The sequence below is a fragment of the Zosterops lateralis genome (assembly GCF_965231275.1).
Source record: "Zosterops lateralis genome assembly, chromosome: Z".
Taxonomy (NCBI): Eukaryota; Metazoa; Chordata; class Aves; order Passeriformes; family Zosteropidae; genus Zosterops; species Zosterops lateralis.
The window spans coordinates 76,636,636-76,663,676 of NC_139800.1; the positions used below are offsets into that span (position 1 = coordinate 76,636,636).

The window sequence follows — 27,041 nt, forward strand, 5'->3', positions numbered from 1 at the left end:
ATTGCAGTGCATCAGCAGCTCCCCAGCACCCTGACACAGAGCCCTGGGGGCAAGGGCCCCTGCAGGCACCACAGTCCCCGTGGCTCAGAGGGAAAATTGGGATGTTTGGAGGGGAGTGGGAAAGCCAGAGCACTTTGTGCTGCCGAGCAGAGAGGTGAAGCCAAAGGCAGAGGACAGCTGCAGCAGCTGCCACATGAGTGTTACAGATGGTGGCATATGGGGCTGAGAGGGGACACGCCAGCAGGAACCTGCTTAGGCTCCCTTTGAGAGATCCCACATTTGTGCCCCAGGCTGCAGAACTGCTGGGCTTCTGCACTTTCTGTGGACACTTCCTGGTCACCCTCTGAGAAGGGGTCAGATTTCCCATCCTATCAGCTCTAATTTCTGGAAACACAGCTGGATCACAAGGTCCCCATTTGTGGTTCAGAGGTGCTTCTCAGGAGCGGATGTAGGAGCAAGCTGAATTGTGTTGTATTAGGAAGAAAGTGCCCAGAGAGTGCCCAGTGCCAGAACTGATGGAAGGCTGAATTTCCTCCATTTTCTGCCCATGGCTGACCAGGCAGGGAGCATAACAGGCTGGGGTGGCTCCCTGAGAGGAGCTCACCAGCAAATGTGAGCCCTGCCCTTCCTTCTTGGTTAGAAAATGTGAGCTGGGGGAGTTCTATAGCCTGGGAAGGTGCTGAGTGGAACAGCTCCAGGTTTTGTTGAGACAAAATTTTTCGTGCCTCATTTCTGTGAGTTTCCAGCCATCTCTGCTGTTCACAGGTTAACTTACTGATATTTCTGTTACAGCACCATTCCTGCCATGGACCAGCAGCCCGCTGTGCCAGTATGACAGAGCATGTCCCTGAGGCACAGAATTCCCAGTCCCAGCAGAAGACACGAGGGAGGAGGTCAGGACGTACGGAACTCCTAGGCTGGTCAGAAGGCACACTGTGAAAGGTGAATATAACAGTTTTGGGTTTTAAATACAAAGAGCTGATATCCTTCACGGGTTCTGGCAGATATAGGCATAATATGTTTCATTTTGTGTTTGTTTCTGTCATAGCCCACATTTCTTCCCAGGGTTAGAGCTCAGAGTATTGGCAGTGGCTGAAGGCTTCCTGTGCCTTGCAAGGCACTCTGTTAGGGTGTGCAATTACCACTGATGTTTGCATTTACATGTGTCAAACCAATTACCTGGTTTGACTGAACACTCATGGTCTGGCAGGCTCAGTTTGGGGGTGGGAAGCTGACCCAGTTATTGCACCTCCAAAAGAAGCCCATGGATCCATAAAATCCATGAGAAAGGAATGCAGTTTCACTGTCTGCTATGGGAGGGTATGACCATGACACAGATGACCAAAAGCACCGAGCAGAGGAGGCTGGGTGGGCAGGGGCTTCCATGAGTGTCACAACAGGTGCCACCCTCTGTTAGAGCTCAGGTCCTCACAAGGTGCCAACAGATCTCTTTATATTACAAATGGGTCGTGAATTAGCATTGGTAGCTCTGAAAGCTGTCCAGAAGAACTCCTCAGTCACTGTCATTCTGTTTTCCTGTGATTTTTGTGACTTCCAGGTAAATGGGAGATTTGGAGACTAGCTTAATCCATACACGAAAAACATGTAGAATAGAGCAAATGGTAGCAAAATGGCTTCATCGCTCTCGGGACAGCGCACCCAGGTAAGTTTGGTTTTTATGGAAGGAACAGCTACAGTCACCTCTGATCAGAGACAGCACGAGGCTGTTCCCAGTGAACAGGGGCTGGCACAGCCTGCAGATCTCACTCATTGTTTCCGTTGTTCTTGGGACATATGCACACAGAAAAAGAAAAGCAACAGTGTTTTTAAGCAGCCCCCTTGGCTTCCAGGGACAGATATTCCTGCCTTGCTCTGCTCTGGTTTTGTGAGGAAGAAATACAGCATTGCTCCATGTGAAACTTGCTCCTCTTGAAGGTGGGGTCATGCTTCTCTTTGTGGGCCTACATTTTTGGGCAAGACTAGGTTGCATTTACCAGGGATCTTGGTCCATGATTGCTTTCCTTCCCTGAGGTCTGAGAGTCAACACTGGGGTGGAATGGACATACAGTGGATACAGAGTGGAGATCCATAAGCTGGAGAGGATCCCAGTAGAAGCTGAGAGCTGTGTGTTCTCACGCTGCCTCACTGGGTAAAGGTGCTGCTGGTTCCTGTGGGTGGAGGTCATGACTTGTGGTGGGGCACTCCTGGGCCTCTCCTTCTGTGTGACCACTGGGCTGGGATGACTGGGAAGTTGTGGTCACAAGCAGCCTGATGTCCTCAACTTCCTGCAGAGCCCAGGGAGTCACTGCTGGCTGCAGAGCCCCCCAGAAGTGCCACAGCCCCTTGAGAGCAGGGAATTGTGTGGATCCGAGGTCTTTGGACAAACTGTCTCTGGTTATATCATGTTTAATGGTCTCTTCTGATCCCACAGGAGCAGTGTGCCTGTGATGGACAGTCCCGGGGACAGCGCAGCCCAGCCCCCCAGCCGGGTCAAAGTGACCGTCACCGTGTACAAGGACCTCGTCCTGCAGCACTATGGCTTTGAGATCTGCCCAGCCCTTCCCCTGACCATTGCATCTGTCACTGCAGGTGTGTCCTCCCTGGAGGCACGGCTCTGAGAGTGCAGCATGGTAATGGGGATAAACTGCTACCTGGGATAAACACCAGGTGTCAGGGATAAACTCCTGGCGGGGTCTGTGGTTTCTGAGTACCTGTTTGGTGTGTGGGTCCTGACCATGACAGCAGAAGCCTGGGAGCCTGTGGCACACAGAGTGCTAGGATGTCTCCCAGGTCCCACAGTGTGGAGCCAGTGTCAGTATCCCCATGAGTCCTTCACCTGTGCTGGCTCACTGCTGGCCTTCATGATGCAGAGAGCTGCTCAAAGTGAAGTTCTTCTGGTGTTTTATCTGAAAGGCAGAGGAAGAATTTAATCTTATCTTAGAGAATTTCATCCCATTCTGCTGTGGCTGCAGTGATCTGTTGCTGAACAGACCTGAGCTTTCAGATAGGTTTACTGCTGGGTGCAGGCAGTGCTGAAATCAAGTAAATCAGCTCCTCTACCTATAGAAGGGAGGGGTGTAACTCAAAAACTAGAATTCTGTTTCTTATTTATATTTCACTTTTTAAAATGGATGCACAAATGCATGTGTTTTTCACCTGTTGGTGTGAGTGTGAGAGTCTTCTATTTGGAGAGTGGCTGGGGCTCTGGGGCAGGGCAAGTACTCTCTTGTCACCTCCCACTTCTCTTTATGCCCCTTTCCATGTGAAACAGTGAAATTATCTGAGAGTTGTGGAGTGTAAAGAGTGGGTTTTTTCCTGCTGTGCTTATCTTTTCTCCTAATCAGAAAGAATCAATCAAGTTTTACTAAAATTACTGAGCCACAAAGAAATTTGCCCTTCTGACCCTGTCCTTTGCTGGTGGGAGCCCATGGCTACGTGGCCCATATTTGGTTCCCAGTGGATTGTGCGATGGGCTGTGACAAGGGGACAGGCATGTGCTGGAGGGTTTTCCATGGGGCAGAGGGAAGCTTGGATGGGGGGCAAGGACATAGGCAGGGACACACTTGGTGATGTCAGCATCAACCCGTTTTATTTTGCCATCCAGAAGTTGTTGTTGGGGGAAGCAGGTGCTGGGAGGGAAGAGCAGCTCACACTGAGTGAATCTCTGGGCGTCCCTAGCACAGACGTGGCACTTGGGGCTATTAGTTAGTGGTGGACCCGGCAGCGCTGGATCAATGGATGGACTTCACCATCTTTTCCAGCCTAAACGCTGCTGTGCTCCCCGGGTAGGGGGGGCTGGCTGTGGCTCACGCTGTGCTGGTTGCCCGCAGGGAGCACGGCCGAGGGGAAGCTGCAGCCGGGTGACCAGCTCGTCAGGATCAACTCCACCACAGTGCACGACCTGTCTGTGGAGCGGGTGGCCGGCATCATCAGGTGTGCGGTGTCCCCCTGGCGTGCCTGGCGGGGCAGAGGGGCGGGGGCTGCTGCCCCGGGCTCACCGCCTGTCCGTGTTGCAGGGACGCCGGCGATGAGCTGGTCCTGACCGTCCTGCGCTGCACCTCCGTAAGTGCCCCTTCCCCGGCTCTCACGGCACCCTTTGGCACGGGCAAGGGGTGGCTGGGCTGGCTTGTAGGCTGTGAGGGGCTGGACAAAGCCACGAGGGTGCCCTGAGCATCCTCTGGTGTCACACACACCCTCGGAGGGGGCCTGGGAGGAGTGGGCAGTTGTTAGGAAAGATGGGACAGGAAGGACTTATGAATATGACTGCATGGTAAGAAATACTGCAGACATAAAACCTGTGAGTGAAATAGGAATTAAAGCCAGTTTTGAGATGTGTGCATGGCAGGCAGGAAGACGGTGATTAGCTGAAGACAGGAAAACAAACGACAAGAATGTTGCCTTTCCACCTTGGCAGAGGCGTCTGGGAACAAGTGCATAAGAAAGGATTCTATAGAGTTTAGAATATAAAATGACACGGTAATGTAGTGGTTCTTATAGGCTGCATGCAAAGTTTGTAAGTTTTGTATCACACGCCGGTTGGTCACTGTAAATTAGAATATTCAACACAAAAAGAGATATAATTTATTGTAACAAGGTGATCGCACTCTTCTCCCCTCTTCTCCTGGCTCTCCTACCTTTTTCCCTTACCCCTCTCTTCTCCTGGGTCTCCTACCCTCTTCCTTGGTCCTCTCACCCTTCTTCTCTCACCTCTCTTGGCCCATCTCCTCTCCTCTCTCTCACCTCACTTGCTCCTGTTTTCTGCTCACGTTTTTCCCGGCTCTTATCCCATTTTTACCCCTTAGCTCTCTTCTATCTCTCTCTCCCCCCTTTCTCTCTTTAGGGCTTTGCTTCAGCTGAGGCTGGTGGCTGAAGGCAGGCCCTCTTTACTCACAACCCTTGTAATAATAAAGCCACGTGTTTCTAGGACATCTCAGGTCTACAGAGTTCCTTGTCCCTGCCATCCACGGAAAAATTTCTACAGGCAGTGACTCCTCGAAGCCCCTGGTGCGGGGCCAGGCTGGCTTGTGGCATTGGCTGCAGGGAGAGACTCTGCCCCGTGCACCCTGGTGGGCTCTGGAAGGTCTTGGAGGCTCCTCCCAAATCCCATTCTCTGTCCCTGCCATGTGTCTTCAGTCAGGGCAGGATGGGGCTGTGGCAGGCCAAGAGGCACAAGCACTTCTGGCAGATGGAGGATTGGCTCTGCCTGGAAGCTACATATGAGAACACTGAGGGGTTCTGCTGCTGTTCTTGGGGACCATCATACTCTACAGGGTATTCATGCACAGGGACTTGGTGGCATTTCTGCAGAGTTCCTGAACACACCTGGTGTCTTGTGAGCCTGATAGGGCCCTGCCATGGTGAGAGCAAGGTTGAGTGACAACAGTACAATGTGGTCAAGCTGCCTTTGTGATCTTGGGCAGTTTTCTGAATGGTTTGCAGTACCCTAAAAAGCCCAGCAGAGCAGGGAAGTGCTGCCCATGCAGGCGGGCAGGGGTCTGTCCATCACTGCCATGCTCTCTACATATATTGGGTTAGGTAGAGCCCCACTGCAAGCCAGCTGTTGGCAGATCCCCAGCTGTTCTGCGGGGTCCCAGCTGCATTGCATGATGCGGGGAGACACCTGAGCACAGCAGTGGTTCCTGTGCAGTGACACGGGGAGGGTGTATGGCACATGCCACGCACACATCTGCTCGCTGGGCAGTCAGGACTGGGTTCAGCAGCTTCCAAAGGGCCTGTGGCAAGGCTGGGAGAGGAGAGGCTCCCCAAAATACCTCTCTATGTGGGCACGAGGCAGCACAGTGGGAGTAGCCATGTCCTCGGTGGGGCTCTGCTCAGCCCTGGGCTGCTGCCCCGACCCAACTCCGCTGTCGTTCCAGGGTGGCCCCAAGTCATCGTTCCTCACCGCAGAGAAGAGGGCGAGGCTGAAAACAAACCCCGTCAAAGTGCGGTTTGCGGAGGAGGTGCTGCTGAACGGACACTCCCAGGTCAGGGGAGCGCGGCCGCGGCCGGGCGGGAGGATGGAGGGGATGCGGGGCTCTCCCGGGCTGGGGCTCACTGTGCCGGTCTGCCCTGGGCACGGGCCAGGCAGCCACTCCCTACTGCTGCCGGAGGTCATCGGGGCAGGGAGGAAGCACCGGCATCTCTGCAGGGTTTTGTCTTTGATGTGCTTACTTGGACTAATGGAAAATACCCACATGCACTGCTTCTGTCCCGTTCCCCCATCAGACCTTAAACCATTCCTTCAGCACTGCGGGAGGCAGCTGTCATCTCTTGAAGTGCTAATCCATCCACTGAAGTGTGGGCATGACAAACCCTGGCCCAGAGAGGAGAGGTGAACGCTGATGTGTGTGCCAGGTCTATGTGCTGCTGGAGTAACCGGGCTGTCCCCTCCTGGGGGCAGGTCACTGTTCAGAGGATTTGTCACTGGTCACTTTGCTTTGCTGTTAGGTGTGACAGTGTTCTCAGGCTGACAGGGTGGCAGCTTGTTCTCACATTCCTGCAGAGGGTTTCCACAGGGCATCCACAGCTACCTCTGTACCTGACCTCTGTGAGGTGAGCTGGGTCACAGCTTGTTGGAGGCTGCTGCAAACCCATCACCGGGTTCCTGGTGCTGCTGGTGGCTGCACTGGGTGCACAGGGCTCTGCCTGTATTGGTCTCCCTGTAGCAGAGGTGAGAACACTTGTCTCCTGCCCAAAGTGTGCACAGCTCCTGAACGTGTCCTTTTCTTTCTGTGTAACTTTCTAAGCTCACTGAGGTGAACTGGGGTCAACTGGGAGTCATTAGCTCAGTCGACCTTTCCTTTTGTCTTTCAGAATGAAAAAACTGTGGTCAAAATGCCCCTGTCTGGCCCCCTGCTCATTAGTGCTGTTCACTTGTCCAGGTCTGACCAAGCCTTTCTGCTTTGCAGCAATGACAAACCACCCACTGGACTCTTTTCCTTTTCCCTTCCTGTCTGTCTCTTGTTCCCTGTCGCTGATGGAACTCCTGATACAGCCCAGAGCCCTCCCAGGGCAGGTGTTTTCTCTCTTTCCCCTGCACATGGGCAGAAGTGCAGCCAGAGGTGCCACGGGTGTCACCTGCCCATAGGGTGGTTACAGTGTGAATGCAAGTGGGGACTCCTCTCCCCTCCTCCCTGCAGGGCAGAGGGGTGTCAGCTCTCCCTCTAGACGTTTGCCAGTGTCTCTCTGGACTCTAGGATCCTTTCCCTTCATACCATGCTGTTGCCAGGTGCCAGGGCTGCTGTTCCTGCCCTCCCAGGGCTGTGTTCACATCCCTCAGGTGTTGATGACACAGATATCTGGGATCCTGACTGGGCAGGGGGGTGATGGGCCCCCCCCTGGGACAGCATCCAGGCAGCAGATCCCTCCTGCTGTTGGGGAGATGTGACACCCAGGTCACCAGGCAGGGAATGGGGAAGGGGAGGATGTGCCCAGGAAGAGGCCCCAGGCAGAGATGCATGAGAGCTTTGGGCAGGACTGGTCATGGGAAACAGGCAGACCCGAAATCACCAACAGACTGATTTTCTTACAGCTGGGGGTTGACTCAAGTGTCTGCCTGGAGGTTCCAGGAGCTGGAGGCTGGGCACTGGTGTCACAGCCCATGAGGGCTCAGATCTGTGCCAGCCACTGACTGATCACAGAGTCCCAATGAATCTGGAAAAGGACCTCTTTTGAGAGTCTAAAGAGGGCACCTGTGGAGGGAATGCTGCACTCTGTGTCTCCCTAAAGCTCTGTCAGCATTATGCTGAGCTAATCATACCTCTGCAAGTGCAGAGGAGGGACACAATCAGTGTTCAGATTGCCTTTCATTTAATGACAGCATAAAGGGTAGGAGAAATTAATTCAGATGCTGAGGTCCCACTGGTGTTAGATTCCCTTTTCACCATCTGGACATGTAACCTGTTTTGAGCAGTGAAGTATTAGCACAAAGGAAGAGTAAATAAATTTGTTGCATATTTATGATTTCTTTCTGGAAAAGCACTATGCACCGCAGCAGCCCTGAGTGCTTTAGGGCTGCTCTCCTTTCCATGGGCTGACGTACTAAGGCAGCCAAAATGGGTATTATGGCCCTGAAAACTGTACAGCCTCCAGTTTCAATAAATATACTGCTCTTGTCATCCTAATGGAGCACGGCTAAGTGATCCTTGTGGCGACGGGAAGGATCCCAGCGGCTGCGTTCTGCAGCTGAAACCCGACACTCCGGGTCGGGGACATAAATTGTTAATGAGCCTTGCTGATGTCCTGCCTCCGCTTTCTGCAGACTGATGATGTATTTCTATATCACTGAGCAATATGCAAGAGACAGGTCACTAGGGACCCTGGGGCCAGCGTCAGGCAGTGTGTTATTAGCAGCTGTGAGCTGGGGTGAATCAGCCCTACCCCAGACAGGACAGGAAGGGTAGGGCTGTTGAAGCTTTCATAGTTAATTCATAGTAGCTTCTGACAGCCTTCACAGAATGAGAGAACCCTCTTTGGGTGTTCTGGCTGGATAATTGGATCTGACCAGGAGAGTGGTAGTAATTTGTGCAGATGTTAAGTTTTGTTGTGTGCTGGCTGTGCAAGGTCCTCCTCACAAAATAACTGTGACCATGGGAGCTACCAGGGGAGATGGTCAGCTGGTGCAAAACAGTGTCACTGTCCTGGAGCTAGTGGAGGACCCAACACCTGTCAAAGACGTGGTGTGTTTGGGCTAGTTAAAGAGCCCAAAAGTTGGACTAGAAAAAAAAAAGCGGCAGTGTTCTCTTGTTTTTTCTCAGTGGTGGCTGTAAGCAGTTTGAACTCCATAAAATGGGTATGAGAGGAACAAGAACAGGATTCAGAAGTGTTTTATATTTGCTCTGGCAGCACTTCCAGGTGTGTGACCCTCTATCTAGAGGGACCAAGGCTGTGAGGTTTGTAACATGAGGCACAGTAAATGAAACAGAGGAGAGGTCATCCTAGAAACACCATTCTTTCTCTAGACAAGCAGATGAACCATTTAGATGATGGGAGTAGTGTGCTGGTCCAAGAACATGAAAAAGATGTGCTGAACAGGAACTCCCAAGAGTGGAGGAGTAAACCTGGTCAGCACTGAGCAACCAGAGGAACAAAGGTGAAATTGGGAAGAAGGCTGCAGGCATTCTCTTACTGAAGGGGTGAGGTGGAGGTCTGAAAGGTGACCAGGCTGCCCCAGGAGGACAGAGGCCAAGTCGAAGCACCCAACAGAGATTTTCTCGCTGAGGGTGTCCTCATCTTGTCCCACACCTTTGGGACCTATTTCAGGACACTCTGGTGGCATCATCCTCTGCTCAGGAAGTGCCAGAGTTACAAATCTCAGGGCAAGACTCAGTGAAAGCAGCACTGTGTGTTTGGCAGGCTCACCCTGGCAGTGGCAGCCTGGAGGGTGTGAGCAGCACCTGTGGCTGCTGCTGGGGGCTGGTGTCAGTGTGGGGAATCCATGCTGCTTGGTGATGGGAGGAAGCCTTTTCTGGAGGCACTGCTGGGTTTTGGTGATGAGCAGGGAGGATGACTTTCTGCTTTCAGTGCCTGCAGGATCCTGCTGTGCCGCTGGGAACGGAACGGTGCTCCCAGGCCACGTGCAGCCGCTGCACTGCCCGGAGTGTTACGGTAAAGGCATTTGCTGTGCTCTCTCTCTCTGTCATTCTGTGCCAGAGGCATAATCAGGAGTAAAGCTTGGTGCCATGGAAGGGGGCTGCCAAGGTAGAGAAGGATTTTCCTGGATGCCAGGATTTGCAGTACCAGGCAGAGCAACTGGTGCCCATAGGCTGGATGCCTGAGGGTCCAGCTGCTGCTTTTGATTTACAGGGGAGCTCCCTCCTGTTTATGCCCAATGTTCTCAAGGTGTACCTGGAGAATGGACAGACAAAGGCATTCAGGTTTGAGAGGACCACCACTGTGAAGGTAAGGATGCTCGGCAGGCTGTTCCCACCACCCCAGCCCCCATCAACACAGGTGCAGGCATTGCTGGCTGCTGCTGGGCAGGCTGGGTTTTCTGAGTTCCAGGCTCATTTCTGCACTGGTAAGGATGTTTCCCTCTGGAGACATGAGCACTGATTAATCCCCTCAGGTGAAAGTGCAGCACTGGAGGGAATGATCCTTCTGAACAAAGAGTGATCCTCCCTCACATCACTTCTGCTGAGGGCATCACAGACAGATTGCCATCATTCCCCTGAAAACACAATGCTGCTCTGCAGAGCCATTGATCCAGCCCTTCCCATAACTGCTGTGCTTGGACACAGCCTTACACACCTCCAGTTTTTATGGCCTGATTACTGTAGCTGCTCAGTGTTTAAGTTTGACTCAGTAAGATCTGGCCATGGCCAGTGGTTGGAGGTCATAAATTACTTAGAGGACAGGTGGTGTCTTGCACCAGTGCAGATGCTGTGTGACAGATTCATGATGGACAGACATTATGGGGCGATCAGGCTATAAATATACTAAGGGGAAACACAAAGAGATTTCATTTACCATGCAGTGAAAACTTTCCTCAGAAAATGAGAAGTTTGTCTATACCATTCAAGCTTCATAAAACCATTGTGGTCTCTCAGGCAAGTAAGTGTCTGCAAGTCTTTTGACTTGCAGGGTCTAGAAAAATAAAATAGTGAAATAAAGCAAGAAGGATGAGGGGAGGGGCAGAGAGGAGAGGATAATTCTAAAGAGATATTTGGATGCCCGTCCTCAAGGGTTTAATTTCTAAAGGATGGATTACCTCTTCATCTTCAGCTCTGACATGGAACAAATTTTCCTAGTTTTTGAGAGCAGCCCTCGTAAGTGCTCTCCAGAAGTGTCTAAATGAGTAAAATGCTTCCTAAGTTAAGTGTTTCCAGAAATTCCTCTGTGTCTTGAGACATCCTGGCTTAAAACTGAGGTGAGTCTAATATTTATGCTTGCCTCAAGAGGCTTGAGTGAGTCCAAGGGCTTCTGTTCCAATTTGTGTGCAGTCAAGCCTGAGGTGATATTTTCTTTTTGCAAAGAGTAAATCTTGTTACTTCCGTAAGAGTTAGAATATTGACAGAATTCTCTATTACAAAGTGAAACACCAGTTTGTCAGATTCGGTAAGATTTTTACAATTATGGTCTTAAATTCTTGTTTATCGGAGAGAAGCGTTTTTCACCAGTTCTTTTTAGTTTCTTCACAAATCACAGAATCACAGACTGATTTGGGTTGGAAGGGACCTTAGAGATGATCCAGTTCCAACCTCCTGCCATGGGACAGAGACACTTTTCACTTGCTTCAAGTCCTGTCCAGCCTGGCCTTGGATTCCTCCAGGGATCCAAAGTGCTGCAGAGTTCTAGAAAGCCAGGATAACAAACACAGCAAACACTTGGGTCAAGGGTGACAGAAAATCAACATTACCCAGCTGAAAACTGTAAAACTTTGAATGTGAGGCAGCTCAGGACAGGCAGCTCCAGAAAATGGATTTGACACCTGTGACATCTTGGAGTTTGCAAAGCTGCAGCTTCCCTGCCTTGTCCTCCTGGCCTGCTGGGATGTGTTGTGCTCTGTCTGTCCGTGCCCACACAGTTCCACGGGCTGGATTCACACAGCGACTCCCCCTGTGGTGTGTGAACAGTGCTGGTGCCACATCTGAGCTCTGTGTGACCCCTGTGCCCCTGCCAGGACATCCTGCTGACGCTGCAGGAGAAGCTGTCCATCCGCAGCATCGCCCACTTCGCGCTGGTGCTGGAGGAGCAGTACAACCTGGCCAAGATCCACCTGCTGCACGAGGAGGAGCTCATTGCACAGGTGAGCAGAGCCTCCCATGCATCCCACAGCCCTGCAGGGGAACACTGTCCCCCAGGAACAGAGACCAGTGAGGGGCAGAGGGAGCCCAGTGCTGCAGATGTCACCAGAGCAGTGAGCTCAGCTCAGCCCCAGTGATGCCATCCACTTTTGCCATGGTGTTCACCCACATCCCTGGGGAAGGGGCACTTTGGGAGCATCCTGAGTGCCCACACACAGAGCTGGTGTTGCCTGGACCATGGAGAGCAGTTGTAGGTGACATCCTTTGTGCCACCTGTCACACCAGCCCATCCACAGAGGACTGCTTGAGCCTTAAAACATATCTAAGGTAGCTGTGCATTACCTCATTTACTGCTCCCTCAGTAGTCAGAGCATTCACCCAGGCAGGGGCCACTTGGATTAAATTCTGAGTTGGGACTTTGTGTCCTGTAAACATGAGGTGAGCTCATGTGATCCTGCTGCTCTAACAGTAGTGCTGGTTTGTCAGGAAGTGCCTGGTCAGGCGTCTCAGCTCCGTGCTGATGGGTTTGTTGGTTGGCAGTCCACTGCAGAGGGGTTCATGGAATCATATAGAATATCCTGAATGGGAAGGCACACACAAGGATCATTGAGTTCAAGTCCCTCAGTGGCTGATGCTGTCAGACCACTGAGCACATGGGTCAGAGGATTTCCGCTGGGCAGGATTTGCCCAGAATAAAATATGCTGATGTATAACTCAGAGTCTTGACCTTGTATTGACATTACAGTGATGATTCAGGGGTCTGTTTAGGGCTGCTCTGTCTTGTGACTGTACTCCAAAGCAGAGCAGCCTGCCCCTTCCCCTGCTGTTATCACACAGCCCCAAAGCCTCTGTCCTGGTCACACAGCAAGTGTATGGGATCAATGGGTATTTAAATGAAGTGTTGCTGTCAAAGGGCTTTTGGGCTACTGCAGGGAGAAGAAAAAACAGATGGAGAATCAGAGATAAAACTACAAACACTAGTGAGATCTCCTTGTTTTTGCTAGGGACAATCTGCACTATCCCCTTGCCAGTGGCATTAAATGATTCATGTGGGTTTGCTCACTGTACACTCGTGGAGGGAGGGCTTGTGGTGTGATGCCCTCTCTCTCTGTTGCAGGTGGTGCAGAAAAGAGACTCTCATGACTACCGCTGCCTCTTCAGAGTGTGCTTTGTCCCCAAGGACCCCTTGGACCTCCTGCAGGAAGACCCAGTGGCCTTTGAATATCTGTACCTGCAGGTGACACTGGGGCATGCCATGCTTAGAAATCCCTTCTCACTCCATTCTCATTTTTGCTTTAAACCAGGGTGTGCCTCAAACTGGCTCAGCTGTATGGATGTGAAATGCAGAGCACTTAAAATCAGAGCATTTCAATTCAATTTGCCTTAAATTCTTAAATCAACTGGTGTGCCTGTCTGGTAATATCCTTAACTGGATGCAGAGAGTCATGTTGGCAGTCTTGTTCTGTGCTCTTGCTGACCTCCCTGTGTGCTCTGTTTGCCCCAGAGCTGCAGTGATGTGCTCCAGGAAAGGTTTGCTGTGGAGATGAAGTGCAGCATGGCGTTACGTCTGGCTGCTCTGCACATACAGGAGAGGATCTCTGCCTGTGCTCAGCCACAGAAAGTGTCCTTGAAATACATCGAGTAAGTGCACAGGTTATCTGTGTTCTGGGGGAACAAAGCAGGAGACACACAAAAGTGGCATCAGCTTGCTGTTTGCCCTGTGTTTAGCTCTGCACAGGAATCCAAAGGGGATTGCAGGCTCTTGGCTGTGCTGCCTGTTTTAGGGCAGGGTGGCCTCGTGGGCCTCCCTGTCCTTAAACCAATGAACTACCTGAGCAGTACAGACAGTGAACACCTGGGTGTGTCCCGAGGCAGAGGGAGGGCCTTATCTGTCACAAGGCCAGGGACTTGAAACTGCAGATCTCTCACACTGTGATGGTTAACCAAGCTGCTCCTGCCAGTATTGATTGCAGTGTCTGGAGAGAGAGGGTGTAATCATCAGCTTTGCGCAGCGAGTAGATCTCTTCATCCACCAGAAGCATGCCAGAAATACCTACTTTGGGCAGTGATAGATCCTGTGAAGTATTGGGGTCTCTGGGGAAATGACCAAAATATGCTTTCAGAAGGAGCAGGTGTGCCATGCTGCATGTTGGTGCTTTTGGACTGCAGGTCCAAAACTCCTTCTGCCCTAGAAAAGCCCCTGCTCTAGGCAGTGGTGATGAGCTCATTGTTAACTACCAGGCACTGGTGTGGTGACCAGGTTAATTACCGGGCACTGGCTGCCTCGTGTGCAGCCAGATGTGCCCAGCTGTGTGCAGGGAGTGGGGAAAAGGGTCAGCTACACTGCTCTCACCTCACAGGTGTTTAATGCTTGGGCTGAGTAAACTGCCCAGCAGCAGATGTCGCCCATGGTTTGGGTCCAGGAAATGGATCATGCTGAAATGTCATAATCTTGTCACTGGAGCAAGGTGCATGCAAGAACAGAATCTCCCTCCTCTGGATGGTGAGAGGAGATTGGGACTGTCCTGCTGATGAAAGTTGTGAATTACCTCCTGTCAAACCATGTGAAAATGGCCATTCTGCACCAAAGTGCACATTGTCCAGTCCTGCTCCCCACCTGGTGCAGGTGCAGGTAGCAGTGAATTTGAGCCAATGTGGCCACTGGGTGTGTCACAGCCTGCCAAGGCTGCCTGCTGCCTCTGCCCTGTCCTGTCCTGCTGGGGGTGATCATGGCTGGGACCCCCTGTGCTCCCTTCCCTTTCTCTGCCAGGAGGGACTGGGGAATTGAAAACTTCATCTCACCCACCTTGCTTCGAAACATGAGGGGGAAGGACATCAAGAAAGCCATCAGCTACCACCTGAAGAGGAACCAGGTGCTGCTGGACCCTCGGCAGAAGGTAGTGTGTGAGCCCTGGGTGACAGTGCCCCCGGGGTGGTAGCAGTGTCCTCTCCTTATGGGTCTCCTCCCTATGTGTCGCCTGGGGCTTTTCCCCTGCTCCTCACGCCCTGTGGCCTCACTCCCTGATCTCCCTGCACTGAGTGTCCTGTTGCATTTTGCTGTGAGCTCCCAGATGCTCAGGGGGCCGTGTGGGATGGTCCATGGACACCTCTGTTGTCTGTCCAGACTGAGCTTGATGTGTTGGTCAGACACCCAGCCCTGCACAGCAGAATGTCTCCATCCTGCAGCTGCATCCAGTACCTGTTTTTAAACTGTGTTTCCTCTCTTGCCAAACAAAGCACACGCTCACAGCAGCCCAGGTGCGCCTGAACTACCTGCAGATCCTGGGAGACCTGAAGATGTACAGTGGGAAGATCTTCAATGCCACCATGATGGTATGAGCTGTTTATTTATGTAATTGCTTTTGGCATGCTGTCCTACTGGCCACACTGCTTCTCCCTGTGCTGGGATATCATGGTAGATGTTGGTAAGGGGCTCTGCTGGACAAACTCAATAATTCCTTTGAAGCATCCACAACACAGAGCAGTCTACAGAATAGTTATACATGTTTTTTCTAATTGAGAGCTGTGATTCTTGCTCTTCAGATAACCCCTGTCTATATTTTGTGTTATAAAGTACTTGAGAAATCTGGGGAGGCTTCAAATTCTTGAAAAAATACTGGAAATATTTAAACCTCACTGTAAAAAACAACTCTTCTCTTTTTACAAGAGGTTTCTTGGGCTGTTGATTTTTCTGTCAGTTGCCAGCTGGGTCTGTGCTGAGCTGTGAAACACATGCTATGTCACACAAGTAGCTAAGCAATATTGGTGGGTTTATACCAGAGCAAGACCTCATCCATGGGTCACAGTAATGCTCAAGTTTACACCTACATGCAAATTGGACAATTTCTGCCAGATTATATGTGCATTAATTCATTTTTCATTAAGTGTCTCACCCTAACAGAAAGCACTGGCATTTCTTCCAACCCCAAAAATGTCTTTGTGAAGTTTCTACCTTGCAGCTGCAGCAGGTCTCACTGGGTCTTTATGGGGACACTCTGGACTGCCAGGTGCCACTTCTGGTGCATCTCTCGAGCCACCTGGGGCCATGGAAAGCTGCTGGTCCCTGTGCAGTGTAAAGAGCAGGGAGCAGGCTCCTGTGGCAGCCCAGCAGCAAAGAGAGTCAGTGCTGAGATCCTACAGGAGCTCAGGGGGCAGAGGGGTCCCTGCCCAGCACAGCTGAAGGGGTCCCTGCCCAGGCTTTATTGACAGGTTTGACCTCTGCCCCTACAGCTGCAGGACAGGGAGTCGTACGTGGCATTGCTGGTGGGTGCCAAACACGGTGTGAGCCAGATCATCAACAGCAAGCTCAACATCATCACCAGCCTGGCTGAGTTCTCCAGCATCAGCAGGGTGGAGCTCAGTGAGGAGTCTGAGCGAGTGAGCACTGTCAAAATCTACCTGCAGGACCTGAAGGTGAGCAACTGTGTGGGGACAGAGGCACAGGGGAGTCACCTGCACCATCTGCTCTTCTCAAGGGCTGAGGGTGTCACCAGGATAAAAGGCTTAGAACAGACTTGGGAGGGAAAGCTTGTAGGAAGAACCAAAAAAAATTACTAGAGGGAAGTGATTCTTCCTGCTGAGAAAAAGTGATTGTTCCTCCATCAGTGAGATACACCAAAGGCACAAAAGGCAAGAAAAATAAATTACTCTTTGTCTGTGCCTTCTGCAAATCAGAGCGAGGGAAGTATGAGACAGAGGTGGTGCCTTGTCCTTGTGCAGCCTGTTCCTGCAGACTCCGGTACAAACAATATTTGTTTATCCTAATCTTTTTTACCCTTTTCTCTCCCACACCTCCAAAAAAATAAAACAAACAAACAAAAAAGCTGCTTACTCTGCTGCTGGAATCAAACAGTGCGAAGGATCTCGTCTGCCTCATCGTTGGTTACTACAGACTCTTTGTGGATGCAAACGTCTCCGTATTCACCTGGGGAGAGAAAAAACAGCAACTGCACCGTGTCTCAGCTGAAGAAGGTTTTGAAAAAACAGCCTTTTTTTACAAAGGATGGGGAGGAAGTGGGTGGGTGACCCGTTTCCTAGGAACAGCATCCTGCGGGAGCAATAGACAGGGGCTGTGCGGTGGCACAGATGATTAAGGCTGGACTTGATGATCTTAGATGGCTTTTCCAACATTCATGGTGGCATGATTCTGTGATAGCTGCAGGCCTGTGGGAGTTGCCGACCAAGGCTGGGGGTGAGGGGTCAACTGGCAGCTGCCCTGGGCTATAAACACCCCACAGGTCCAGCCGCACCTTCCCCTGTTGGCCGGTGAGCTGGGGAGGGCTGAGCCCCCTGGGGCCCGCGGGGGAGGGTCTGTGCGACCCACAGGATGGGCTGACAAGTTCCTTCAAATCGCAGGGTATGAATCCCGAGCCTGCAGCGACTCTGAAGATTCCTGGGAGCCGGATTCCTCCTCGGAGCGTCGCCCGGACCCCGGTGCGGCGAGCGGCGGTGCGGAGGGGCAGGGAGAGCCCCGCAGCCCCGGGGGGAGCGGCGCAGAGCCTCCGGCCGGAGCTGGTGACCCTCGGGACGGGGGCGACAACGCCACCGACAGCACCTCCGAGGCGTCCGACTCGGCCAACACCGAGAGCCGGGGGTTCAAGACCAGCGGCTCCAGCGACTCCATGGATGCACTGGAGGAAGACGAGCTGGAAGCGTGCTCTTCCTCCAGGCCGGAGCTGTTCCACTTCTACACGCCGACCGTGCAGGAGATGAGCAGCTCCGACAGCAGCTTCGTGCCGGTGTGTGCCGCGGGCAGCCCCGGCGGGGCGGGAGCCGGGGACTATTTCTGCTTCCTGCAGGTGCCGCCGGCAGAGCAGGGGGGGCCCGGGGGCAGCCCCTCGGGGCAGGGCGAGGGGCAGTCCGCTCTGGAGGCCAGGCTGTCCGAGGTGGACACGGCGGGCTACTACAGCCTGTGCTACAGCGCATCCCCCGCGGGCAGCGCCAGCCCGGGGCGCGGGGCTCCTGCCCGGGAAGGGCACGGCACAGCAGGGGACAGCGACCTCGTCCTGAGGCCACCGCCGGGCTTCAGTGACTCCAGCTCCGAGGAGGAGTTCTACGATGCTGCGGACAGGCTGAGCCCTCCGGAGGCGCTGGCAGGTAAAGCCAAGCCCGCGGGCTGCGGGTGCTTCCCCCCAGTGCTGCCTCTGCTCCCATCGGGTCTCCTGGGGGATCACCTTCAGCTCCTAGCGGCTTCTCCACGACTTTTGAAGGTCCTTTGAACATCCATTCTCCGCAGGCCACTCCTCAGCCCCGTTACAGTGACATTGCAGGAGGATTTGTTGTCACATGCAGACACTGGCTGTTGGGAAAAGTCAGTTTTCAGAGTGGTGGCATTCTGGAATCTCTACTCTCTTTCTCTCAGCTAAGGAGAATTCAAACCTGTAAAACATTGTTACATGAACCCCCAAGATCAAAGGTCGTGTTAAGATCAGAGGCTTGTTACAGAGCTGGGTCAAGAGTTCCCAAGGCAGGGCAGCTCCCTGACCCATTGTATTTCCTCAAAAATGGGAGGATTCTTATTTCTGAAGTATTCAACTCTTTCAGTTTTAACAGAACCTCTTAAGAACTTGATTCATGTCATTAGAACAGTTTTGGCTTTTATAGTAATGCACAGTCACTGTACTGTGTTCAGGCAAAGAACTGTCATATCTGGAAATTGTTATCATCTAAATATCCAGCTGGGAACCTCTGACCATGTTTCTGTTTGATGATAAGCCCACAGCTGTGGGCTGTAGTAGTGCTGATGCTGTCCCCAGATTTAACTGGGGAATTACAGCCACACCTGCCTTTAGGTGAAGTGACTCCAGGGCCCTCATCACTAATCCTGGGCTTCAGTCCTTGTAGCCACACACCCAAGCTCTGCCTTTTTCTTGACCTCAGACTCCAAGTAGATATTTTATCACAAGAGACCCTTTTCTTTTGCCCTTGGGAGCCAGGCATTACTGCTAGACATTCATGCCTGTGATTCCAAGTCCTGTGCCAGGAGCTTTTTGGCCCACTGTGTAGGCATATGGGTATTCTGCTGCCCTGGATTACTTCCTGATTTCCATGTTTTTTCTTGCCATCAGGCTATGATACAGCATCCTGGAAGGGAACAGAGAACTCCTCCTGCATCCCAAAGAGGCTGAGGTGCTACAGCCTGGGGGAGAATTCATCAGTGAGGGAGAAGCACGGGCAGGAGAAGGAGCTGACCTACACCAAGAGCCTGAGGAAGAGAAGGTCTTTCCTGAAAACTGACTACACCTCGCAGGTCAGTTTCCCTGCAGCTCTCCCGGGCTCTCCACAGCGCTGCTGCTCCTGGCCACCCATTCAGCCCTCTGCAGAGGACACGGGGAAGGACATGGAGATGGGGCTTCCCAAGGCCACCCAGGCCCAGAGGGACACTGCTGGCACAGACCCCTGCTCTGCTCTGATGGACATGGAGCCTGACACCAAGGAGACAAAGTCAGTGATGGAATGGCTGGTTTCCTCCATTTCGGACGTCCACCTTCCTGGTGACCAGTGTGGAGACAAGGACAACAGCCTCCAGCCAGAACACGCCCCTTTGGTGCCCCTAGAGCCCCTTCCCAGAGGTCAGAGTGGAGCTGCCCAGGAAAGCTCCCCAGTGGAGATGAATCCTGGGTGTCTGAGTGAGGAGAGCTCTGTGCCCACTGGAGGCCAGCAGACCCAAGGGGCACAGGAGGAGGGGGGTGAGGTGGTGGCCACTCAGCACAAGGCCAATGCTGTGCCCTCTGCTGCTGTCTGCCCCTCTGACAAGCTCCTGCTGCTGCCACCAGCTCCTGGCCCCAGCACAGCCCCTCCTCGGGACCTGGCCCAGGACCAGGGGCTGCTCCCTGTGAGTTTGGAGCCTTCCCTGGCTCCCTGTCAGGAGAGCAAAGCTGATGGTCAGAGCTGTATCATTGGCAAGGGCAGTGCTGGTGGTCAGTGCCATGCCGATGGTCAGCCCTGTGCCAATGGTCAGCCCTGTGTCGATGGTGAGTGCCATGCCGATGGTCAGTGCCATGCCAGTGGTCAGTGCCATGCCAACAGCAGCAGTGAGGGGGCCGTGTCCCAGGCTAGGAGCCGACAGGTGCTGAGTGGGGAGACCCTGCGGAAGGTGCACGAAGGGCACGTGGGGTTCCCAGATGCAGCCCAGCTCCTGGCAGATTGCAGCAGTGCCTCGGGGGTCCTCACCCGCCTCTCCTGGCTCTCATTCGGGGTGAGGACAGACCCTGTGTCACACAGCCTGCTGCAGGACAGGGCCAGTGACCCACTGGAGCCTTTGGCCTCTCTGAAGACCAGCAGGTGCATGGGGGCCAATGCTGTTGGAAGGAAGATGCCAACATCCTCTGTTGGAGCAGGCTTTGGCAAGGAGCTGGTGAGCAGCTCAGGGCTGGGTGCAGGGCAGCCCACAAGAGACACAGGAAATGTGGCTCAGCAGGAGCCACAGCCTGCACAGGCTTCCCTCCCCAGAGAACAGTCTGCAGGGGTGGAGGAGGACTCCTGCCTGGCTCCATCTGCAGGGCTTTCCATCTCCTCGGTCCCAGTTCCCTTGGGGAAAGGAGCAGGAGACCACGGGGCTGCAAAACACCCCTTCCTCTGTTTTAAGCCCAAAGAGGGTGAGCAGAGCCCTCCACGCCCCATCCCAGCCGGGCCCTTGGGCTGTTCCCCAGCACCACGTGCGTTGGACAGCTGTGGCTGCCAGCTGCCCTACATCAGCTGCTTCCCCCAGCCCCACAACCAGGGGGAGCGTGAAACCAGCCCTCCCCGGTTTCCAGGGCCCCTCACCACTCCACCATCCAGCAGCTGCAGCCTTCCCAGGACCCCTGGGAGCTGTTTCCCTGTCTCTGTTGCTGGGGACGTGGTAGGGCAGGATCCCCACATCCGAGTGCTCGGGCAGCTGAAGGACCAGGCATGGATGAGCCCTGCAGATTTTTCCCGCTTCCTGGCCTACACTGTAGAGCTCCAGGAGGTTGTAGGGAAGCTCTGTGGGAACCAGGCAACCCACCTGCATGACCAATGTGCAGAGCAGGGTGCAGAGAGCAAGGGTGCTCTGGGCTGGGCTTCCCAGGATCTGCTCTCCAGCTGCCAGGCTCTCCTGAGCACAGAGCAGCCTCTCCCAGAGGTGCAGTGTGCACTGAGAGCAACGTTTGACCGCCTGGTTCACCTGGCAGTGACCTGCTTCCAGGTGACACACTGCCAGCAGTGCAGGCAGAGACAGCAGGAGCTGGGAGCTGCGCTGGGGGACGTGGTGGGGACCTACCAGCAGTTGGTGCAGGCTCTGCACCAGCAGCTCCGTGGGCAGGTCTGCCCTGAGTTGGGCACCAAGCTCCTTGCCCGCCAGCACACAGCCCTGTCAGCTGCCATCTTCTGTCTCCTGCAGCAGTTCAGGGCATCCCCGTGGCTGTGACAGGTGGGGTGGGGGCACACGAGGGCACTGAGGGGGTAAGAGCCCAGATGTTTGCCCTCTGTCCACTTCAGGTGCTCCCCAGGTGATGTTTAGCCCAGGATGACCATGGGAGGATTGTCCCCACACCCCTTTTCTGGGCTCCCCAAGAGCAGCCGTGCCCCAGGTGCTCTTGGAGCACTTCAGTGTGTGTGACACACTACAGTGTGTCTTGCCCAGGGCTTGTCCCTTGCCTCCCACAGGCTGTGCAGGTGGTCACAGTGTTGTCTCAGCTGCCTTTGATGCCTAATGGCCTTTGTCACCCATGAGGAAGAGTGGGAGCCTTTCAGCCTGCCTTTCACTCACTCTGCTCTCCTGGCAGGCTCTGGACTAAAGGGACATTGAACCCCACCCTGGCCAAATGTGAAGGACCCCAGGTGGCTTTCTCCACCTTCTGTGGCCGAGGGAACACAGTGATCCCATATTCAGCTGCTTTTCCTTAGCCAGAGAAGGTCATCCCAACCCGGGGGGCAGCAGTGCTGCTCGTGCTGCTCCGTGCAGTTGCTCTGTCAGCAGCTGCTCTGCTGCCCCACGCTGGTGAGCCAGACAGGCTCCCTGAGCTCCCACCCACCATCCGGGCAGCCCGAGGCTCTGTCTGCCAGAAGGGCGAGCCCCACACCGTAATGCTGCGGTCAGAGCTGTGCAGGGATCGTCACTGGCTCCCCCAGCGAGGACCAGCCCTGGCCCCCTCCCAGCAGGTGCGACTCACCCTGGCCAGGTGTGAGGTGGAAGGCGGTTTTGCTGTGCATTCCCCCGAGGCAGCACTGCAGCACCCTTGGATGGAGGGGCAGAGGCCAGTCCCTCCTTGCTGAGGTCCAGCCTGGGGATATTGGGGGATGGCTGCCTTTCCCCAGGGAGCTGCTGCTGCAGCCTGGGGGGTCTGCACTGGGCAGCTGAGGGGCATGGGTGGGCTTGAGTGATGGCACCACCTCTCTCCAGGCACTGTGGGGACAGTGTCCCCTGGCTCTGGGACACTGAAGGGGATAGTTTCCACATCCAGCTTGACAAGAACCGCCAGGGTACAGCAACAGGTACTGGACAACACTGACACTGCAACAGTTGGAGCCCCTGTTGTGGCTTAGCCTCAGGTTAACCCTTGGCTTGGGTTAAACCACAACAGCCCCAAGTGCTCCTGCAAACCCACTGTCACACACACTTGGACATAAGCCCTGGGGTTGTTAAAGGGTCTTGCTGTGAGAGAGGAATGAAAACACATAACCAAACTTACCTCAGATGACCTTCAGGTCCTGCTGCCACTGGCCATGACACTTTAGGGCACTTTTGGCAGCAATGGCTGAGGTAATGTATGGACTCAGCTGCACCAAACACACTTCCTGCTGTGGCTGTGGCACGTGAGACTGCTCTGTGCAGGGCACAGCCGAGCCCAGGTACCTCTCAGCAGGGACACGGGGGTCAGGGACCTGTGTGTGTGAGGTGTGACGAGGTACCACTCATCAGTAACTGTATAGACACAATGGGGATCTAAACCTTTTATTTTATATTAGATGCATATAACTAGCCAAAGGCTTCAACAACTCACCAAGTCTTCACTGGGTTTAAGCTGTTGGGATATAGTACCCTTGGGAGCTGCTCCTCATCCCACAACCTCCTGCAGGAGCAGCACTGTCCTGTCCCATGGTAGGAGGTTTTCCTTGCCCATAAGCTTTGCAATCCTAACTTCACCTTACTCTCTGTTTCAATAAATGAAGAAAACACCTTAAAGCTCTCCCCCGCATCCCAGAAACAAGTGTAGGTGCAGGAGTCACAATCAATCAGCTGCAAAGAAGCGAAACTGAATTCCTGTCAGTTTTCACTTGATACCAGGCTCCACCAGCTTTTCTTTCCTGCTCAGGGGCATGGGGGATGTCCAGCACCACATTCCTGAGGTAGAAGGTATTGCTCCAACAAGGTCCTCACACTGCTGGAAACAGCTGTCTCCTGTGCACGTTCACGCTGGTGCTTCCTGCCTGTGCAGCTCCTCACCACAAAATAAAGAGTTCTCTTGGGCAGCACTGGTGCACTGGGGTGTTTCCACCTGTTCCGCTGTATCCGGTAGCACGTAGCCTTTGCCAGAAGAAACTCCAGCCCTCAGAGCAGCTGGCCAGCTCCGTGTCTCGTAGAAGGTGGACAGGACATCAAAGACTGTCAGGAGCAGAGAGCTGAGTCACACATGTGCTGTGACAATGGTGCCAGCAGCTCTACACAGACCCACTGAACACGAGGGAGGTGATGACAGCTGACCCAGAGAAGGTCCCCTACTTAACACCTGATGAGCTGGTGCTTGAGGTGGCTTACCTAGAGGCAGATAGATATTTTGGAGAGGACTTTAGGGAGCTCTGGGCAAAGCAGTGGCTGTGTCAACTAGAATGAGGTGCCCCCATCACTGTTTTGGCTGACATGTGCCACCTGCCAGTGTCCCCCCATATGAGCCACACCTGTGCTCCCACTATCACTGCCAGGCATGGAGACCCCAACCCTTGGGCACACAGAACCCCCAGCCACTTCCTCTGCCTTGTGTCCATGGAGGGGCATCACATATCCTTATGTCAGGGGTAAAAATTTTGAGGAGCTGGTGTGGGTCATTAGCCCCTCTGCAGTCACCAATAGAAATTCACCTTGCAGAGGTGAAGGAACCTGAGCACATCCTCTGCTGTGACCAGGTGTACCAGCCCTTGGGGGTACAGGACACCAACACCCCTCCCTGCCACTGTCAGATTTGGCTGAGGTGGCCTCAAAAGTCCTGTCCCTCTGTGTGTCCCAACAGCAGCCCCTCTCCATCCCACTGTCCCCTGCCTCAGGCACAGCTTCTTGGGAGCAGGGAGCACACCCAGCCTTTGGATCACACCACCAGACTCCTGTGTGAGTGACCCTCCATCCCCCAGGCAGCCCCTCACCCTGGTTGATGGCCAGTGTCTCAGAGTGGTAGTTCCTGGAATTGGGGGCTTTCACCATGTACTCTCGGATGGGGAGCCGGGCTGTCCGCAAGCTCTGCTCCCGTGCCCTCCGCAGGGTCAGCTCCTGCAGGGGACACGGGGACATGCTGCCACACGGCCTCACACACCTGCCCTGAGCAGCCACAGAGCCAAACCCTGCCCTGAGGCTTGCAGCACCCACGCTGCTGCAGCCTCTCCCAGCTCGCTGCTGGGTCCAGGCAGAATTTGAGGGAAAAGGGATGGTGGAGGCAGCCCCAGCACTGGGATGTCTCTGCTCACGGGGCAGGCACCACGCACCTTGTGAATGCTCTCATCCACCAGCCCTCCCAGCACGTACACTTTGTCCGGTTCGATGTCTTCAAGGACTAGAAATAGGATACACACTGGCTCACCACCACAAGCAGCCAATCCTGCAGGACAGTGCTCTCCCAGCAGACCCCAATCCCAAGGACAGCAGTGGGAAGAGCCCCCTCACCCTGGGGGCTGTGGCCTGGGAGCACACAGGTCCCACCAGCACCAGATCTGAGCACACAGCATGTCTCATACAATGTGATACAGCCCACGTGAGGAACAGCTTGCCTGAAGCATGGAATGGCTTCAAAAGGAAATTTCTATAAGTTAACTTTTTACCCTGTTTCTCCCTTGCCTAAAGCACGTGAAATATTTACCGTTCTCAGAGTCAGGAGTGAGATAAACAATGGCCTCCAAAGGAAACAGGTCCAGGTAACTCTCTGGAGTTGTATCCATCTCAAGAACACAAGACAGAGTGAAGCAGCGCATTAGCCTAAGGTACATCTGCCAGAACAAAGCACCCTCCCAGACAGAGATATCCCAGGACTGACACTGCTGCTCTGGACATACAAACTGCAAACTGGAGATCCTACAGATCTCCAGTGATGTGGGGTTCTTCTTTTTCAACTGGACAATGTTTCTTTTCTGGGCACTGATCAACACACCCAAAAACTCCACTAAACTTTCTCCTCACCAAAAGTTCTTGGGGTGCTTTGAGAAAGGCCGAGCAGTGACAACTGACAATTTTAAACACGATGCGGAGCACAGGGCTGAGCTCTCCCGGACCCCATGGCAGACCCTCACCAGGTACCCCTGGAAGCCGTCGTTCATGCGGAAGCACTGCTCGTAGATGGGCGTCCCCGCTGCGAACTCCGTCAGGCACAGCCAGAAGGGCCGGGCGGCGCGGCGGTTCGCCCCGTACAGCCTCCGGATCTGGGAGGCCAGCCGGCCGCTCTCCTTGGGGACACAGCGGGGCCGTCACCCCCAGACCAGGGCTGGTGGGCCCGCTGACCCCCTGGTGCTCCACCTGCAGCTGGGACGGGCACAGGCAGAGCGGGACCCCCAAGCATCTCCCATGACCCCCAAGCAGCCCCGGGACCCCCGAGCATCCCCCGGGACCCCCGAGCATCTCCCGGGACCCCTGAGCATCTGCTGGGACCTTTGAGCATCCCTCGTGACCCCCGAACATCCCCCGGTACCCCTGAGCATCCCCCGGGACCCCCGAGCATCCCCGGGGCCCCCGAGCATCCCCTGGACCCCCGAGCATCCCCCAGAATCCCCGAGCATCCCCCAGGACCCCCGAGCAGCCCCCAGACTCCCGAGCATCCCCCGGATCCTCGAGCATCCCCCGGGACCCCCGAGCATCCCCGGGGCCCCCGAGCATCCCCCAGACCCCTGATCATCCCCCAGGACCCCCGAGCAGCCCCCGGGACCCCCGAGCATCCCCGGGACCCCTGATCATCCCCCAGGACCCCCGAGCATCCCCCGGGACCCCCGAGCATCCCCCTGAATCCCTGAGCATCTCCCTGGACCCCCGAGCATCCCCTGGATCCCCGAGCATCCCCCAGACCCCTGAGCATCCCCGGGACCCCCGAGCATCCCCTGGGACCCCATAGCATCCCCCTGGACCCCTGAGCATCCCCCTGGACCCCTGAGAGCCCTGAGCAGCCCCCAGGACCCCCGAGCAGCCCTGGGACCCCTGAGCATCCCCGGGACCCCTGAGCATCCCCCGGGACCCCCCGAGCATCCCCCAGGACCCCCGAGCATCCCCCAGACCCCTGAGCATCCCCCAGACCCCCAAGCATCCCTCGGACCCCCGAGCATCCCCAGGACCCCCGAGCATCCCCCAGACCCCTGAGCATCCCCCAGACACCCAAGCATCCCTCGGACCCCCGAGCATCCCCGGGACCCCCGAGCATCCCCCGGGCCCCCCGCACCTTCTCGGTCATGCCGCCGCCCACTCCGAGATCCACGCAGAGCCGCGGCCCCGCCGCCCGCGCCTCCAGCAGCCGCTCGGTGGCCAGGGCAGCCGGGACCCTCCCCTGGCGGGGGGCGGGCGGCAGGGGCCCGGCGTGGCCGCCGCTGGGCGCCGCTCCCGGCCCGTCCCCGCCCGCCGCCGCCCGCCGTGCCCGCCGCCGCTGCCGCTCCTGCCGCCGCTTCCCGCGCCGGGCGGCCAGAACCCGCTGCCAGCGCCGCCGCTTCCGCAGCGCGTTCCTCTGCGGGGAGGAGGCGGGCACGGCGCTCAGCGGGGCACCCAGCACCCAGCACCGAGCACCCAGCACAGCCCCGAGCACCCAGCACCCAGCACAGCCCCGCCGCACGCACCGAGCACAGCCCCGCCGCGCCCTCCGCCCGTCCCACGCCGGGCTCCCCCGCGGTGACCGAGGGCTCGATCCGCAGCAGCCGCAGCGCCTCGGCCACCACCGCCTCCTCCTCCTCCTCCTCCTCCTCGCCCGCCGCCGCCCCCGTGCCCGCCGCCAGCCCGGCCTCCATCGCTCCGCCGGCGCGGAAGGGGCGGGCGCGGGGCGGCTCCGTGCTGCTGCCGTCAGCGCCGCGAAGGGTTTCACGCCCTCCCCCAAAAGTTTCCTCCTCCTGAGGTGGTTTTCCTGTTTGTCGCTCTGGGATGGCTTCCCTGGGATGCTCCTCCAT

The 27,041-nt window shown here is 55.1% G+C and overlaps 2 protein-coding genes across 2 annotated transcripts; one reads left to right on the plus strand and one right to left on the minus strand.

Moving 5' to 3' along the window:
* Positions 1 to 852: 852 nt before the first annotated feature.
* On the plus strand, positions 853 to 21,302 carry FRMPD1 (FERM and PDZ domain containing 1). Its single transcript, XM_083883195.1, has 16 exons — positions 853 to 942; positions 1,559 to 1,663; positions 2,432 to 2,589; positions 3,831 to 3,933; positions 4,017 to 4,062; positions 5,877 to 5,984; positions 9,805 to 9,900; positions 11,621 to 11,746; positions 12,862 to 12,981; positions 13,249 to 13,385; positions 14,515 to 14,641; positions 14,982 to 15,077; positions 15,975 to 16,157; positions 16,568 to 16,715; positions 17,100 to 17,840; positions 18,812 to 21,302. The coding sequence occupies exons 2-16, from the start codon at positions 1,563 to 1,565 to the stop codon at positions 21,130 to 21,132; spliced, it is 4,611 nt and encodes a 1,536-aa protein (XP_083739321.1). The 5' UTR covers positions 853 to 942; positions 1,559 to 1,562; the 3' UTR covers positions 21,133 to 21,302.
* An 858-nt stretch (positions 21,303 to 22,160) lies between these two features.
* TRMT10B (tRNA methyltransferase 10B) lies at positions 22,161 to 27,041 on the minus strand (the record flags this gene model as incomplete). The annotated part of the gene is made up of 7 exons (XM_083883196.1): positions 22,161 to 23,310; positions 24,063 to 24,186; positions 24,399 to 24,466; positions 24,770 to 24,848; positions 25,197 to 25,349; positions 26,330 to 26,608; positions 26,718 to 27,041. The coding sequence occupies 7 exons, from the start codon at positions 27,039 to 27,041 to the stop codon at positions 23,117 to 23,119; spliced, it is 1,221 nt and encodes a 406-aa protein (XP_083739322.1). The 3' UTR covers positions 22,161 to 23,116.